The sequence below is a fragment of the Barbus barbus genome (assembly GCF_936440315.1).
Source record: "Barbus barbus genome assembly, chromosome: 9".
Lineage (NCBI taxonomy): Eukaryota > Metazoa > Chordata > Actinopteri > Cypriniformes > Cyprinidae > Barbus > Barbus barbus.
Window position 1 is genome coordinate 22,792,594 of NC_136737.1, and position 16,664 is coordinate 22,809,257.

Below are 16,664 nucleotides of genomic sequence, written 5' to 3' on the forward strand. Positions count from 1 at the left end.
GCATTCACAAAGATTTACCACTTATACAGAGTCACTCCTTACATGTCTCTCTCACACTCCCTTTCTCGTCGTCTGCCCTCTCTCAGACTCTCCTCTCTTACTGTATCTCTCCTCTCACTTTGGCATTTGACCCACAGCCTGCCCACGTTCTCATTCCGGCTTGCGCTCCCATCTATTTGCTTTGTCTGCGTAACATTTATCAGTTCATCTCCCCTGGCCAGCCCTCTCGTATCTGTTACACCACCTGATCTCCCTCTGCGTACACGTCCATCTGTGCTGCTATGACGACTGTTGGTAACCATTGCGACCTGTCACCCTCACACACACAAATCACAACTGTAATGTGACCACCACACGCTACACGCTTAGAAAGACTATGCTGTGCAGAATCATCCATATGTTCAGACACACAAACACTTTGAAGACGCTGCGAACTTTGATTTTTGAGAAAACATTAGCATGCATATTAGCAGGAACAGTTTAGTGTTTGGCCTGATTTGAGATATTAAAAAAGTAGAACTTGTAACACTTTTTTTTTCTCAGATTGTATCGCAGATTGGCACAATCAAAATGTTTTGTATGGTACAGCTAATGCTACTTAGAAAACATGGGGCGTTTCCAAGATGGCTGCCAAATTTGACTTCAAGAGATTTTGATTATATCTGGATTTGGTTTATGACTTTACTAAAACGAATCACCCATATTTACAGACACACATAAATGCACATATCTGCCAATCATCAATACAATCTTGATTGTATTTGTTTGATACCGCATTTGCATGACATGTTTCATATAATACAGCTAATGCTGCATAGAGGACGTTTCCAAGATGGCCGGCAAATTTGGCATGGCTTTAAAGGATTTAGATAATTATGGAAGCCCGTTTCTGCCACTGAATAATAATTTTTTTTAAAAATTAAAAAAGGTAATTGTGACTTTTTATCTCACAATTCCAACATTTTCTCTCACAATTGCAAGTTTACATCACACAGATTTTTTTCTTAAAATTTTTCAGATTTTTTTTCCCGCATGATACAAACTCACAATTCTGAATTTTTTTTAGAATTGTGAGATATAAATTCGCAATTCTAAATAATGAAGTCAGAATTGCGTGATATGAACTCGTAGTTCTGAGAACATATCAGTCTTGTTTTCTCCTCAGAACTTTATAACTTTATTTCTGAAAAAAAAGTCAGAATTGGAAGATGTAATTGTGAAATAAAAAGTCACAATTACCTTTTCTTAAATATAGTGGTGGAAATGGTCTTCTATAGATTATACCTATCTTGTCTTGGTTTATGACTTTCCTAAAAATAATATCAGTGATATTTACAGATACACACAACACAACATTTTGAAGACAATGCAAACCTTTGCAAAATTTTGAGAATTTTGAGCATTAGCGTGCGCATTTGTAGAAACAGTATGATTTGTGCTAAAGAAGTAGAATATATGATACTATTTTTATCAGATTTTATTGCGGATTGGCTGATTAATACAATCTTGGATGCATTTGTTCAATACTGGATTTGTTTGACATTATTTTGAAAATATAGCTAATGCTACATTGAAAATGTTGGGGGTTTCCAAGATGGCCGCCAAAAGTGGCTTGGTTTCAAGGGATTTTGATTATATCCTGTTTCATTTTATTTTCATTTTAAAAATTATCACAGTACAGACCATAATTACATAAATGATTCTTCTGCAAGTAGAGATTAATTTATGGCGGTATTAAGATACAACATTTCTGAGAGGATTCTAGCATGCTAACAGTAACAGTAAACTGCTAGCATGCTAAAAACCCAAAAGTAAAACAAATCATCTTACAAAATACTCTTTCAACAAGACAATTACTGTCTAAATATTTTATATTTATTTGTCTACATTCACATGGAAGTGGACTTGTTTTATAATGGTGTTACATGTTGCTGTTTTGTGAGGGTCTTGTGCTTTGTATTTGGGACAATGAATGTAGTTAAAAATGGTTTGACTTTTAAAAACACGTCTCGGGACCCCAGTCTGCAGCCCACTGATTTTGAAAACAAGAATTTATGCTATGCATATGCCACTTAAGAAACCATAGTCATGGTCATCTTTCAATGAATATGCTTCCAGCTGGGAGGGTGAGTAAAATTGTTATCATATTAGTAAAATCTAAAATGTTTTTTGCAAAATTCGATTGGGGAAAAAAAAACATTAAACCAGTGATAAATTTAACACTTTTTATATTTATATTAAAATAGCATTATTACATTAACAATACTTTCCATCAAAACAAATAACAATTAATTACTCTTGGAAGCAGATGGGTAGTGCATCTACCTTTTATAAATAAGTTACGTAAAAAGCCAGAAAAGAAATGCATCATTTACAAACAGTGATTTTATAGCTTTACAAGATTCCAGAAGCAGCTGAATGCACAGACGGACGTTTGGGAACAGCAGGCATTAAATGTCAGAGCACTCCATACCGTCCCCTACAGGATGGGAGTATTTCATGGTAACCTCATTACGGCTAAACACAATCGTCTTTATTTTATTTAAATATTGAATTAGGTACTATTTGACCGTGCATCTACCAACATGCGAACATTAAGTGCTTTTAGCACTTCATAGTTGATAATCTCCAGTGTATGTCATTCCAGTGTTTTTGCACCAATTAAATAATGTACATGATACTGAGAGATCCTTACAAAAAAGTACTGAGGCGGTACCATGGTATCAGATGGATAACCATATTCATATACCATGGTATATACATGGTACTCCAAAGTACTACAATGAATACCATCATATTACCATGGTAAATGTCCAAAAGACTGTTTTGTAAGTGCCTTTACTCTTCGATTTCATATCTAGCCAGCTGATATTTTGCTATTTAATAAACTTGGAGTGTTTAAGTAGCTTGGAATATGTACAGAGTATACATTTTGAGATGAATTTGTAATAGTTATTTGTATTTTATACTTTTCTGGAAGTGCTGAGCTTCATATCTCCAGTTGTTTTGCTCTTTGAGAGTCCGGATTCACAAGTCCTCACAACTTTCCAGTTACATATTCCAGTTTAAATTCTTCCAGTTGCTATTCCAGTAGTTCCTTCAGTGGATAAATAGTCCACAGTTGTTTTCCAACCCGACCTGCAGTGGGTCTACATCATTCATTGGCATTTAAAGGCTACTTTGACTTTCCCCAAGCAACTAATCACTGATTTGAGCCTGATTCTTGGCCAACCAGTAGTTCAAGTCAATATTGCACCACATTTGGCAGTTGTTGTGCTGACCGAAGTGTGAAGTGTATTTGGCAGACCACAATTGTGTTGTTTTAAATACAGTCTCACTATTTGGCAGGCTGTGTTTGCGTCCGTATGGAATCCCTTTTAAGTCCTTTCTTACAGGATATCCTGAGTACGACCAGCTCCCGTAGTGCAGAGACCACAGAACTGGTGGCCTCCTACGACTGCAGTGTCTGATGGGAAATGTAGTTCATGGGAGCTTATTTGGCAAAGATCAAAGACATTTCCAGTTATTATAAAACAATTTCCAGTGTGTCTCTGCTATATCCTGTGTGTGTGTCTCCACCCTGACTTCCAGCTTTGTGGTTGCTCCTGAGACTTTGGCAGCAGTTCAGAGTCTTGGTCTTCTTCAGGACATTACCCTGTTAGAAGATGGAGGTCCAAATCTGGTTAGATTTTTGATTAGATTTCACTTGAAAATTGAATTGCTTTATTAAAGCCGCATTGTATCATTTCCGTGCCGCTAACGGTATCAGACTTAACTGCAGTCTGTTTAAATGGGCTCAACCAGTGATGTCTGTACTGTATATGGAAGATGCTGTTAACCTTAGCATTTGCTAGCATTGTTAACCCAACAATGGTAAATGGGGTGTTGGAAAGTATTTCTGCAGTTCTGTTTGATGCCACTAATTACACAGAAATGGCTCAGTTTTGTTGTATTCTATGTTTAATAGTGTATGGGTCAATGACATGTAAGAGCGTTCACAAGGTACTCTTTGCATTCTTGTTGGTTTCATATCATTTTGAAAAACCTTTATATAACTTAAGACAAATTTAAAATTAATGACTTTAAAAGTGTCATGTGGCGTAAAGGAAAAATTGTATATTCCCCTAAATTTTTATATATACACATCTTATCTAATCATTATTTTCATTTTATTTAAATATATTTTTCAAGTTAACAAATTTCAAGGATTCGAGGTAAATAGCATTATGCTTTTGGTGAAACATGCCACTTGACATTTTACAACCCTATGTCATTTCCTGTTTTGGTGCTGCTAACCAAACAGTTGACTGTAGCCATTGGCTTCTATAATATTTCTTTCCATAATATGGAAGACAATGGCTACCGTCAACCGTTTGGTTACCAACATTTTTCTAAATATTTTCTTTTGTGTTCCACAGCTGAAAGAACTTGATACAGGTTTAGAACAACTTAAGGTTGAATAAATTATTTAAATTTTTATTTTGGGTGAACTATCACTTTAAAATTTTCTTATTATTAATTATTTGTTGAGGGAAAATAATTTTTATTATATATTATTATTTATTATATTATTTCAATTAGTTATTTGTCATGGAGGGTTTTGTGTATTTTTGTCATACCATTGAGCCATACACTTTTGATTGTCACACTACAATAATAAAATTACATTATCATTGCTCTCATGGAGGCCTTGCTCATCCTCCTCCGGTGTTTCCGTCGGCGCTTCCGCGGGGACTGAAGAGGTGATGCAGTCTGTGGGGCTGAGGGAGTGGTAGGAGGGGCTTTTTTCACTATAGGATAATGAAGAAAACAGAAGACTGTGGTTAGAAGGACGGTTGGATGATCGCTGAAAGAATTAATCTCAAGGCAGCCATCACAATATTAGCGTTACATGATTTGCTGACCCTTGACTTTATAAGCTACCTCTGACGTTAAAGAAATGGAAAGAATAACAGGAAGCATAAGCTACTAATTACAATACAATGTGTACACACACACACACACACACAAACAATGACTCACTCAATAGACATTCTATACACTGACCTGTACTTTGTGTGCTGGTGTGTTGTTGGCTAACTGCTTGCGTTGTATGTTGGTGAAGCTGATGGTGTCGGTGGTGTTGGTGACGAAGATAATGCTGTGTTTCCTCTTGCTGCTGTTCCTTTTCCTGCTTATATTGGTTACTTGCTTCTGATTGGTGGTGATGGTGATGATGTTGTTTTCTAACGTCTGATTGGTCAGAGTGATGATTTAGTACTTCTGATAAGCCACTGGATTGGCCAATGACCTCAACGTGGCTGTACGTGCGACTAAGACTGTCTAATTGACTGCTGTGCGGCACGCTGTGCTCTGATTGGACAGGATTGTTTTTTGTTTGCTGTGGCGTTGTTTGATATGGTTTTGTCTGTTGATCTTCTTGTGGATGTTTGTCGTAATGCTGTTGCGGCTTTTTCGCCATGCCGTCGCCACTGTGTTCGATTTTCATGGGCTCGACCTCCTCTGTTTGTGTTGTGTCACTCATCATGTGTGGATCTCCTAATGTGGTTTGTCTGGTGGGAACATCTCCTCTGCTTGTATAAACTGGTGTGTGTGTGAGCGTATGTTGGTATGGGCTTTGTCCATACCCTTGTGTGTGAGCGACTGTGTATTTCGACTGCCATTGTAGTTCCTGACTCTCTCTATCCTCCAAATGGAGCCTTTGATTATGTTTAAGTTCATCATTGCGGTGTAGCTCCTCTTTTGATTGCGTCTTTGGTAATGTTACTTTAGGGTGGGGTCTGGGCGGAGGAAGGGGTGTGGTCTGGGGCCGTGGGGGTTGTGCAGAAACACGTGATTGACAGCTACAAGTCACATGGTCCTCCACGGGTATGACAACCTTCTCATAGACTGGTTGTCGGTTGATGAACTGGATTTTTGTCATCTAGACAAAAAAAAAGAGATATTAAAATAATTATATTTACAATGATAAACACCACTTAATTTGTTAACAAATCCCATCATTGTACTAAGCTAAAAATGTGACATACTTATTAGCAACAAAATACACAGTACAAGTAAATATTGGGTGAAATAGTCCATTTGTAATTAGGGTTGCAAAGGGGTGGAAAATGTCTGGTAAATTTCTAGAAACTTCCCAAAACTCAAACTAATTAGCCTAACTAATTAGCATATATTTTGTGTAAAATAGTCCAGTTGTAACTAGATTTGACTATTTTATGTCAGCATGTTTAAGCTAACAATTTGACACAAATACGTATACAAATGTAGTACATACAAATATTGGTAAACTACTTCACTTGTTTTAACTTTATTATTGATATTTTAAGATATGCATTCTGGGAAGGATTTGTTAGTGAATGATTCATGTAATGGTGCCTCAAACTTGAGAGTTTGAAGAAATCTTTTAAGGCATTATTTTATTGCCCATCTTTTAGAAAACTTGTTGTCTAAAAACAGCTACAAAGTCATTGCAATTTTGCGCATAAATACCTGTAAATGTCGTGTTTCTGTGGTGACTGGCACACATTGTAAAACACGTGTGTTGCAGCAGCCCGAACAGCGCTGTACTTCCACACACGGAGGCCATAACAAGAAGTTGGCGTTCCGTCTGTCCAACATCGAACGAGTCACTTCCATAACTTCTGTTCTCACCTTACACATCGCCTGCTGGGCCACCTGAATATCTGTGAGAGAGTCAGAAATAACAACATTTGATTTAACATTTATTTATCATACTCCCACACAGCAGCAGCCAAACTGGATGGAAGTTAGACCAACCAGACTAACAAGACTACAGACACACTCTATAATTCACCCTCTCAGTGCTGTCAGTGTGTTTGTTGTACAGTTCACAGATCTGAGGTGCACTTGACTGAAAGTGAGCACTCAGAGAAAGACAGAAAAAAACATAAGAGTTTGAGTACATGTGCGAAAGAAGCGTGGGTGGTAAAATTGAGCTTTGAAACTTGTGTGTGTGTGTGTGTGTTTGAGGGTGACCTAAGGACATGTGGCGAGACAGAATCAATCACAGAGAAGCAACAGCAGACTCCAGGCCCATATAAGCACATCTCACACACTCGCACAAACACACAACAAAGCCACAACACCATTGTGGAACGGAGATGCCACAGTGTCTCAAAATAATCGCCACAGACTGGAAATACATTGAAATTCTGCTGGAGGACAAATAAGATGAAGAGATGGGAGTGTGGAAAAGAGACAGCGAGACAAAGAGAGGAAGGGAGGGAATGCTAGCAGACTTACTAAGGCTTCTGGGAAGACGTCTGTGTGTTCCGTTAGAGTGCATCTCATTCTCGGGCTTCTCATCATCTTCCTCTGAAAATGAAAGACAAAGTGAAGGAGGAATTAAAGATATGGAACATTGTTCACCAATTTGATTAGTTAGAGATCATGAAGCTGACTCTTTGACCTGAAATTCACCAGTTAAGTGTAATTTCATTTTTGTGCAAGGCCTGTTCACACCAAGTACGATAATTATAATGTTTTGGGGAAAGTTACTTTTAAAAAGTAATGCATTACAATATTGTATAAAAAAGTAACTAATTGCATTACTTACAATAGTTACTTTTTCTGTAAAGCAATGTGTTACGTTACTTTTGCGTATCTGTGTTGTGTTTCTTTATTAAGTGATGTTTTTAGTCGTTTTCACGGGTCTGTGTGAACAGGGAATCGTTTAGACAACATTGTCATCTGTACCCAAAAAAAACGCAAAAAGAAAACGTCTAAACGAATCTTAATTATATGAGAATACAAAAGTCCACAGCAAAGCTGTAATGATATAATTGGAATAACTTTCAGAACAACTGGTTGCATCTGATGAATGATACAAATATTGACAACCAATCAGAATCCATCCGACAAAGTGCTCAATTTAAAGCAGCAGATAACAAAACGACAGCATATACTTATATTTTGTGTGTGAATGGCTACAAAGGGAAAACCATACCACAACTATAACGATAACATCACAGAAAAACTATTTCACTCTAATCACTTTCAGAATGATAAAAAACTCACAGCCAATCAGAATCCACCTGACTTTAACAAGCCTGAGGATGTAACGTGGCATACGACAAAACAACAGTGCGCTTACAATAAACAGAGTGTTATTGTCCATTAGTGCGGACGATAATGTAGTTATCGTTATGCTTATAATTTTTGGTGTGAATGGGCCTTAAAGGGAAGCTCATACCCCAACTATGATGACACAGAGGAACGATTTTGTTGGAATCACTTTCAGAATAATTTCCCCAGCAGATGAATGACTAAAATATTGACAACCAATCAGAATCCACCTCTGCTTTGTCTGTGCATTTGTATGTGTCTCTGTGTGTCTCATCCTAAAGACCTGCTGCGTCTGGGATTGCCATGAATCCTCTTGATTCCACTGTCCCGACACCTTGCCGTAAATCTGATCAAGCCCTGTCAATCTACTGTATATCCATAAGTGACGTTCGTCTGGTATAATAGCTCTTGTAGTAAGGGTCATAACATTGTTAAATCTAGCTAAAATGCACACACATACAGGGAACAATAGCGTAGCCTTGTGTTTGTGTCCCCTCTGTAAACTTTGAGCTGGACTGGGCTCAAGGTCACTGCTATTGTGCCGGTGAAGAGCTATACACGGCCCATTCATGTAAATATTACCATTATCCACATGCATGCACACACACTGCATTCCAGACCCCTCACTCTTTCCTGCCTCACCTTCCCACTCAACACACCCCAGAAAACAGACACATTCCACAAATGACGAGACATGCTGATATAGGTTTTATAATGGCTGATGACGATATGTAGAGCGCAAGAGATAGCAAAATATATTTTATATTAAAAACAAATATTTGGAAAAAACATTATATATATATATATAATTTATTCATATGTGCATTTAAATTTGTAATGAATAAATAAATAGAAATATTTTGTATGCTCTATTTTGTATTTAGCGTATTTCAAGTATGGGATCAGCTTTACCTACGGATTCTACGTCCAGAAGTCTCTTCAGATCATCTACGGATGAGATTGGACTGTTCATCACTAAATCCACCAGAGATGGAGGGAAAGGGTCCCCCTGATGAAAAAAAGAGAGAGAAAGAGGTGGTCAAACATGTCTTGAACAAACACACACCTGTCTGGGTGAAAAACCGGTTCCTGTAATTTCAATAAAATGCATGTCTAACCAGCATACATGCGACACGTGTTGCAGAGTTACAGAGAGCATGTGTGGAGAGCCCCATTTGCGTTTATTTTTTATCTCTGTCCTTTATTAAGCTGCATTACTCATAATCAGGTTACTCTGTGTGTGTGTGTGTGAGATGTGGTCAGTGTCATGTGGCAGGCACACAGTGGGAAAATAAATATATAAATAAAACATATTGCCGTAAGCAATAAACCAATCAAAAATCACATCCCCACACAGTGTTCTTCATGAATGTGGTATAATGCCCTACGATATACTGCAGTCAGGAGATTTTCAAAAACAACAGTTGTGCTGTTATTATCTAGACATGCATGCCACAAATTATTAATAAACTCATTAAAAAGAACGTGCCAGGAAAACATGATATCTCATTTAAATCAGTTTGATATACTGTATAGTGATAGATATGTTGTTCAGGCTGGGGTGCGTTTCCCAAAAGCATCGTTTGCTAACTATGGTTGTTAGTTCCATTGAACTCTATTGGTTATGACGGAACTTGCGACCATAGTTCCTTTTGGGAAACGCACCCCTGATTAGTTGGCCGATGTAGACCATGTTATAAACCATTTGTTACTGGTAATGGTAGTACCCCATCTCGAGCAAAACAGGTGATTTTAGCAATTTTAAGTGCATCTAGTTTGTTGTCATTAAATAGTATTATGTATATAACCAGCTGCTAACTCTGCTTCTCTGAACAATCAAAACATCCAGGTTTTTAAATGTTATGTGAACATTACAGAAAATATTAAGGGAACGTTCCGTTTTATAATTTTGCAAACATTGTGGAAAAATTACTTTTAAATGTTCTCTGAACCATCCAAAACTAATAAGTATCAACATTTTTAAAAAAGGTAGCTGAACATCCAACTAAAATTGGTTCAGAAAAAAAAATTGGTTCATAATTTTTTGAGAAAATCTTGCCAGAGCATTAGCCAAAATTCTGAGTTTGTTTCCTCTTAGCTGGGTATTAGCATAAAATCAGTCACTAGCCAAACTGCTCTCTAGATATTAGCATTAGATGGACTATTAATAGAAGATATTGTAATGTTCATTTCGCAAAGATTGCAACTAGGGGTGGACGATATATCGGCAGACGTGATTAACCAGTAGAAATTTGTCAACTGGTACAGATTTCTGACTATTGTCTCTATCGTGGTTACACACTCACGTGGCGTTACGGTGCTGCATGTTCATGAAAATATATTGTTTACAAGCATTTTTAAACTTTGTGATTTAATAACAAGTGATTTTAAGCCATTGAAGCACAATCAGCAGCAAAAGAGAACTCATTTCGTTATATGTGCGCGCTATTTTTTGTTAAATACACACTTTTTTGTGTCAAAATGCCCGTCTTTGCAAGTATCCTGATAAATACAGCAATTTAGACACATCAGTCTTAAGTGAAGTGATAGCAGTCTAATATTCCTGCTGTTTGTCATTCATGTTAATGAAACATGTATGTTTGATTAACGTTTGTAATGACTGTTTTCGATTTATTTATTTAATTTAGGCTAGTATTAAGTTTTTTGTGATACTGACACTGGTGTCAAGAATTATGAAATTTGTATGCTATCAAAAATGTTGGTATCATAAAGACCTTATTTAAAGCAAAAATAACTATATCATGATGTATATTGTGAAATAAATCATTATCATGAAATAAAATTACTCATATCGTGATATGATTTTGGTCAAATCGCACACCCCTACTTGCAACGTTTTTTTAAACTAAGCAAGCTCAGCTCATTCAGAGAGTGTTATGTATGATGTCACAACCATGAATACAATACAACCGCCCACGTCAAGTATGCGAATGTGACAATACAGTCTCACAACAATTCGTAACTATTTTGATTTATTTGTACGATTCATTCGTACAACCTCATTCGTACATTTTCATCCGATCTGCTCTCGCCCCAGTGAGGGATATATATCACATTGTAAGAATTTGTACGAAATTTCACAAAATTGCACACTTGCAAATTATTTATGAATTTCTGTGCAAATTCTCATGCAATCCGGTTGGATTGTGAATGCTTGTAGCTACACGAACTCATGCGTTGCTGAATTCTGAAATGCAATGAAGTGATTATAGCTGAGTACGCAATCATAACATGAAGATTTGCATACAGAAGCCTTAAAGGTACAGCAGCAACAATCCGTTTCATTCAAAGAACCAGAAAGATGGTAAAAAAAAACAGTTGTGAAAAATTTTATGATGGTATGAGTAAACAAAATAAAAATACTACAAAAATTCAGAATACTAGTCAACCAAGTGAGCCAGATGCACAAAGCCAAGATGCCGTCCAGTTGGACAGAGAAAGACCAACGTTCATCACCATGTGTAAAATCCATGATAGATCCTCAGGTGTGAAGAACTGCACATCAGTGTGAAACACACATGCACTAAAGCAGTATTTCATACCCACTGTCAAGTGCATGTGTGTGTGTGTGTACTGCAGTCACACATACAGTATACTAATCCTATTAGGATGACATCACTCCCTTTTGCCACATGCCCTACTGAATCATGGGACACAGGAATGCCAATAGTTCATCCAGGGGAAAAGTTGAGGAGGAATGGGGTATAATTATGGACCTGGATTGCCATACGCACACACTTGAAACATTAGAGGGCGGCCACATGGCAGTCTGCCATAACTGAATTCAGACTGTATCCACACCTGCACATACAAACACACAGTTTGTACAGATGCACTGAAAGAAGGATTTGTTTAAAAAAAAAAAAAGTCTTTGATAATCACGCTTACATAGAGGGAGATTAAATATTATATGAACGGATAAGCACAAGCACAATAAGGTCGATCCATTTTCTATTTTCCAAAACTGAGTCATTAATTCGATACACATTTGTTTGGCTCCTCTCAGTTGTTCGGCTCAGCTTTCATTCGCTTGATTCCTGAGTCATGTCTGCAAAAGCAATTTCAAAATTTTTTTAAGCCCTCGGGCCGTGACACACAAGTAATGCCCCGAGAGACCCAAAGCCAAATCATCTTATGTGATTCCATCCACACGTCTTTAACGTGCCGCCTAGATTATTCCTCTCTCTTATATAACTTAAACACAAGATTTATGATGCATCAGCTGGAGGACTAAAATCCCATCAGCTGTGACCTTTTAAACTCCCTCAAACGGTCCGAATCAGAGCACTGGGTTTTAAAGGGTAGACCTGACATAACATTTTTTGTAGGTTTGGTGGTGATATCCAAGAGACAGATTACAGAAACATCACAAGGGGATTTAGGTGTAATAGGAAGGTAATTGATGCGCATGTCATAAAGACCTTTCCATAAAGGTCAGACGCATAAGTGAGAATATCTGCAACCCAAATCAAGATGCATGAATAATTCTGCTGAATCCGTTCTATTACTGTAGGACGGATTGTTTTGGCAGATACTGATATATTTAGAGAGCAGGATGGCTGACAGTATCATATTGTTGCAAATAAGATTTGCATTACCAAAGTAACTAAGAAAAATCACTAAATAATATATTAAAAATGCACACTATCCACTGATGAGGCAGTTGATACAGTTATACTGCAAATCGATGCCAATAATCTCAGAATGGCCAAATATCGACCAACATATCGAATACAATTTTATTATCACCAAGATTCCCACAGCAGTTGATTTCTAATGACTTTTGGACTAAATAAGCATTTAAATATTAAATGCAGGCTGATTCACTCATGAATCGATTTGTGAATCTGTTTAATTCGTTGAAAAGCCCTGAATTAGGCACAACTATAATTTTTCCATCAAATTTTAGAAAAACCTACTTTCAAATATCTTTTAATACATATAAATATATATATTTTTACGCATACACACACATGAATCAGTTTGAATCAGAGGCATGAATCATCAAAGGCTATGTTTTTTGATCTAGTTGAAAAATGTACATTCAAATGTATTTTTATGTAATATTTTACATGCCCATGACTTTTTTCGATTAGATTTTAATTACATGAACTTTTTTTGTGCACACACTGATTCGTTGAAAAGACCTGAATCATCCACCACTATGATTTTTGATCAAGTTATTGAAAAAAAAGTGCACTCAAATGTATTTTTCACATAATACAAATATTTTAAATGTTATGTCCATGACAGAAAAATGCACATTCAAAAATATTTGAAAACATATAAATATGATATTTTAACCAAGTTTTAGAAAATGTACTTCAAATTTTTTTTTTTTTTTATATTTACAGTTTGGAATGTAGTTAAAAAATATTAAAATTATTTAAAATACAAATACATTTTGTCTGTGTGTGTGCACATGTGCGCATTCGTTTTCAAACTGGATTAATTCACCTCATTCTTCCTAGCCTGGAAAACACAATTTCAAGTTTCTATGACCGTGGGAACCCTCCAGAGGACCTTCCTCTATAGCAACTCGCAGCACTATTTTAATACGGCTAAAGACGTACTGTAGTGTTAAATGCACAACATAATTGGGGTTTAAGCAGTGACAGTGATGCTCTTGGACTGAGGGATGTGTTTTTGGCAGTGGTGCAACTGGGAAGCCATCCAATGCACATTAATGCTGGCAACCCTAACAGTGTCTTTGTTTGAGTTTAGAATTGCAGATATAAACAAATACAGCTAGATTAAGCATCAAATCAAGTATGGTTTCTCTTTTCTCCTCCACTCTGGGGCCAACGCGCAGTCAGGCATGCTTATGAGGGAATTTGTTACAGTTTGCTCGAATTTCATCCTCGAAATCAAGACAGTTAAAAGTGCGCCGTGAATGCAGCTATTGTCAAATGAGACAAATGAATTCAACTCAAACCGAGCGTGACGTCAGTCAGGTGAGGCTTACCTGCGCGCGACCGGACCGCAGGCACGCCGCGAGCGCCGCGAGCACCAGCAGCAGCAGCCGCGAGCTCATCATGCGCGCACATCCAACTGTCTCTCTCGCTGTCAAACGCTCTCTCACACACACACACACTGCAGGAAAGTTTATTCCAGTGGGGCTGAGTCACTTTGAACACCGTGCCAGCTGGTCCTGTTTGACATTTAACGGCGTATCCCAGATCTCCAGTGTGGAAATGAAGTGTCCGTTAAAAATCGCATGTTAATGATACACTTGAAAGGAAGGAAACCAAAACTCCAGTCTTCGGATTAAAATATCAGCTTTAAATATCCAAGAAAAATAAGTCCAGTGTGTTGATTTTCAAAAATAGCCCGTGCATTTTCATTCCAGCGCTGCAATGCAACTTTCCCTGGCTCTCTTCGCAGCAGCGTGTTTCTCAGGTGCTTTAATGTCGCGCGCTGCTGCACTTCGCACTGGCTTCAGCTTTAAAAAAGAAACCCCGCCCCCTGAGTTCTGATTGGCTCGCTGCGCCTTCGAGGCTGGACTATGTTTCCATATAAGGCAAATGATTAGTGATTCTGCACGGATGAGGGGGTGGGGGTTCTTCATACATGACCTGACATTCTCAAAGTGTGACTTTTATTTATTATGTGTCTTGTTCACTGGAGGTTATAGCAAGTGCTTGTTGAACTGTGAAGCCACACACTGCACTGGACCATCATGCATTTGATAATGATTTAAATAAAATGATCAATTAGCAGCAATTGTGACATTATTTTCTCTCTCTATATATATATTATCATTATTTATTGTTATAAAATATTATTTTTGAGATTGATTCTCAAAAATTACATTTCATTCTGTATTTATATTTATTTTATATTGATATTACATATATCTTTTTTGAAACACATCAGCAAATCAGCGTCTGATTTCACAAGGTTTTGGGGTTTCCAGTCGAGCGATGACATAATGAAGCTGAGGTCATCTCCAGAGAACCTGAGTGTATTTGTGAAGGTCTGAGCTGACGTTTGGAGAGTGGAAGTTTAAGTGAGATGTGAAATCCTCACTGCATGTCCGGTGTTTTCCAGCTCTCCTGCTTTCAGGGAACTTTACATATCACAAACCGTGGGAGGTCAGAGGTCACGGGGCACAGTGGCCCCCTCTGCTTCAGCAGCAGGAAGTGACACGGGCGTTTGGGCTTCTCTGGGGGGCTATTTTTAAACCTGCTAACCTTTTCTATCTGCTTGCAGAGAGTGACTGACATGACACACGTTATTGTGAGCCACAGGAGCTACTGATCACCTGCGCTTCAGATCACAGCGCACTTGGCACAAAAAAATCATGAACAGATACAACACTGCAGCATGACTGAGACTAGAGAGAGACGGAAGAGATGTGTAATAACTGACTGTAATCGCTGTTATTAAATAATAATAGTAATAATAATAATAATATTTTTCAACAACAACAGTAATAAAATAATTATGAAATAAAAATACAATATTAATAACATTAAAAACAACAAAAACAACAGTCATTATAAATAAATACATTTAATATCAATAACAAAACTTATTTTTAAAAATAAAATTCTATTATATTATTAATCATATTATTATTATTATTAAAAATATTTTAACTAAACTTTTATAATACAAAAAGTATAATAAAATAATAAGTAGTTCAATATATTTTTATGGTATTATTTGCCGTGGGAATATTGATTTATTGCCTAGTAATATTATAATTATTAGTAGTTATTAGTAATAATTATTAGTTATTAAATAGAATCATAATAATAATAATAATAAGAATGGTAATTATGAAATAAAAACTCAATAATAATAACATTAATAACAACATTAATAATAATTACATCATTATAAATTATATATAATAATATTAAAAGAAAATACAATTTTATATAATAATTTGACTAATTATTGTTGTTTGCTGTTGTTAGTAGCAAAATTATTTTTACGGTTATGATACAAGTATAAAAAGAAATGTTATTTTATGTAATAATAATAATAAAGTAAAAAACAATTTACTCCGCTTTTATAACAAGTAGTTACATTTATTTGTATGATATTATTTGTATTTGAAGTGGAAATAGTAATACAAAGGTAATCTTTCAAACAGGTAACAGCACAACACAGCCACAAAATCTGTGCTGAACACAGTTTGCACAGTCAGAGAGAAACTTGACCCTGACGTGACCTCTGACCTCAGGTGACCTCCACTGGTTCATTGTCACCTAGGACTTACAATATTGTAGTAATGTAGTGTAACGTAGCGGGCAGTGATGTAAAAACAAATATTGATAAGATGATCTGAAATGCAGCATGAGTCAGATGTGACACACAGTGTGAGTGTGTTATGATGTCTGTCCTGTGCAGACGGGGTGAGTGTGAGCGGTAGGCAGTCAGACCTGTGTGTCACTGCAGATCAAGTCCTGTCTGGTTGTCTGATTTAATTGATGAAGCCCATTTTCGACCTCCATTAGTAGGCCAGCCAAAATTCCTGAATTCAGCGTTCAGTCTTTGAAGAGCTGCTCCTCCACCCGCCAGCGGCCACTTTCGCTCTCAACAGA

General features: G+C 36.8%; 1 protein-coding gene across 2 annotated transcripts; it reads right to left on the reverse strand.

Moving 5' to 3' along the window:
* Positions 1 to 1,861: 1,861 nt before the first annotated feature.
* On the reverse strand, positions 1,862 to 14,528 carry LOC306874768 (uncharacterized protein; the record flags this gene model as incomplete). 2 transcript variants are annotated; one of them, XM_079425008.1, is made up of 7 exons in its annotated part: positions 14,075 to 14,528; positions 9,001 to 9,097; positions 7,267 to 7,338; positions 6,493 to 6,686; positions 5,047 to 5,923; positions 4,667 to 4,790; positions 1,862 to 3,655 (listed from the first exon to the last, which is right to left on the reverse strand). In XM_079425008.1, exons 1-7 carry the CDS (start codon positions 14,144 to 14,146, stop codon positions 3,643 to 3,645), a joined length of 1,449 nt encoding a protein of 482 aa, XP_079281134.1. In that variant the 5' UTR covers positions 14,147 to 14,528. The 2 variants fall into 2 exon arrangements, with proteins under 2 accessions (XP_079281134.1, XP_079281135.1); XM_079425009.1 differs by lacking the exon at positions 1,862 to 3,655 and having other exon boundaries at positions 4,663 to 4,790.
* Between the last annotated feature and the right edge of the window lie 2,136 nt (positions 14,529 to 16,664).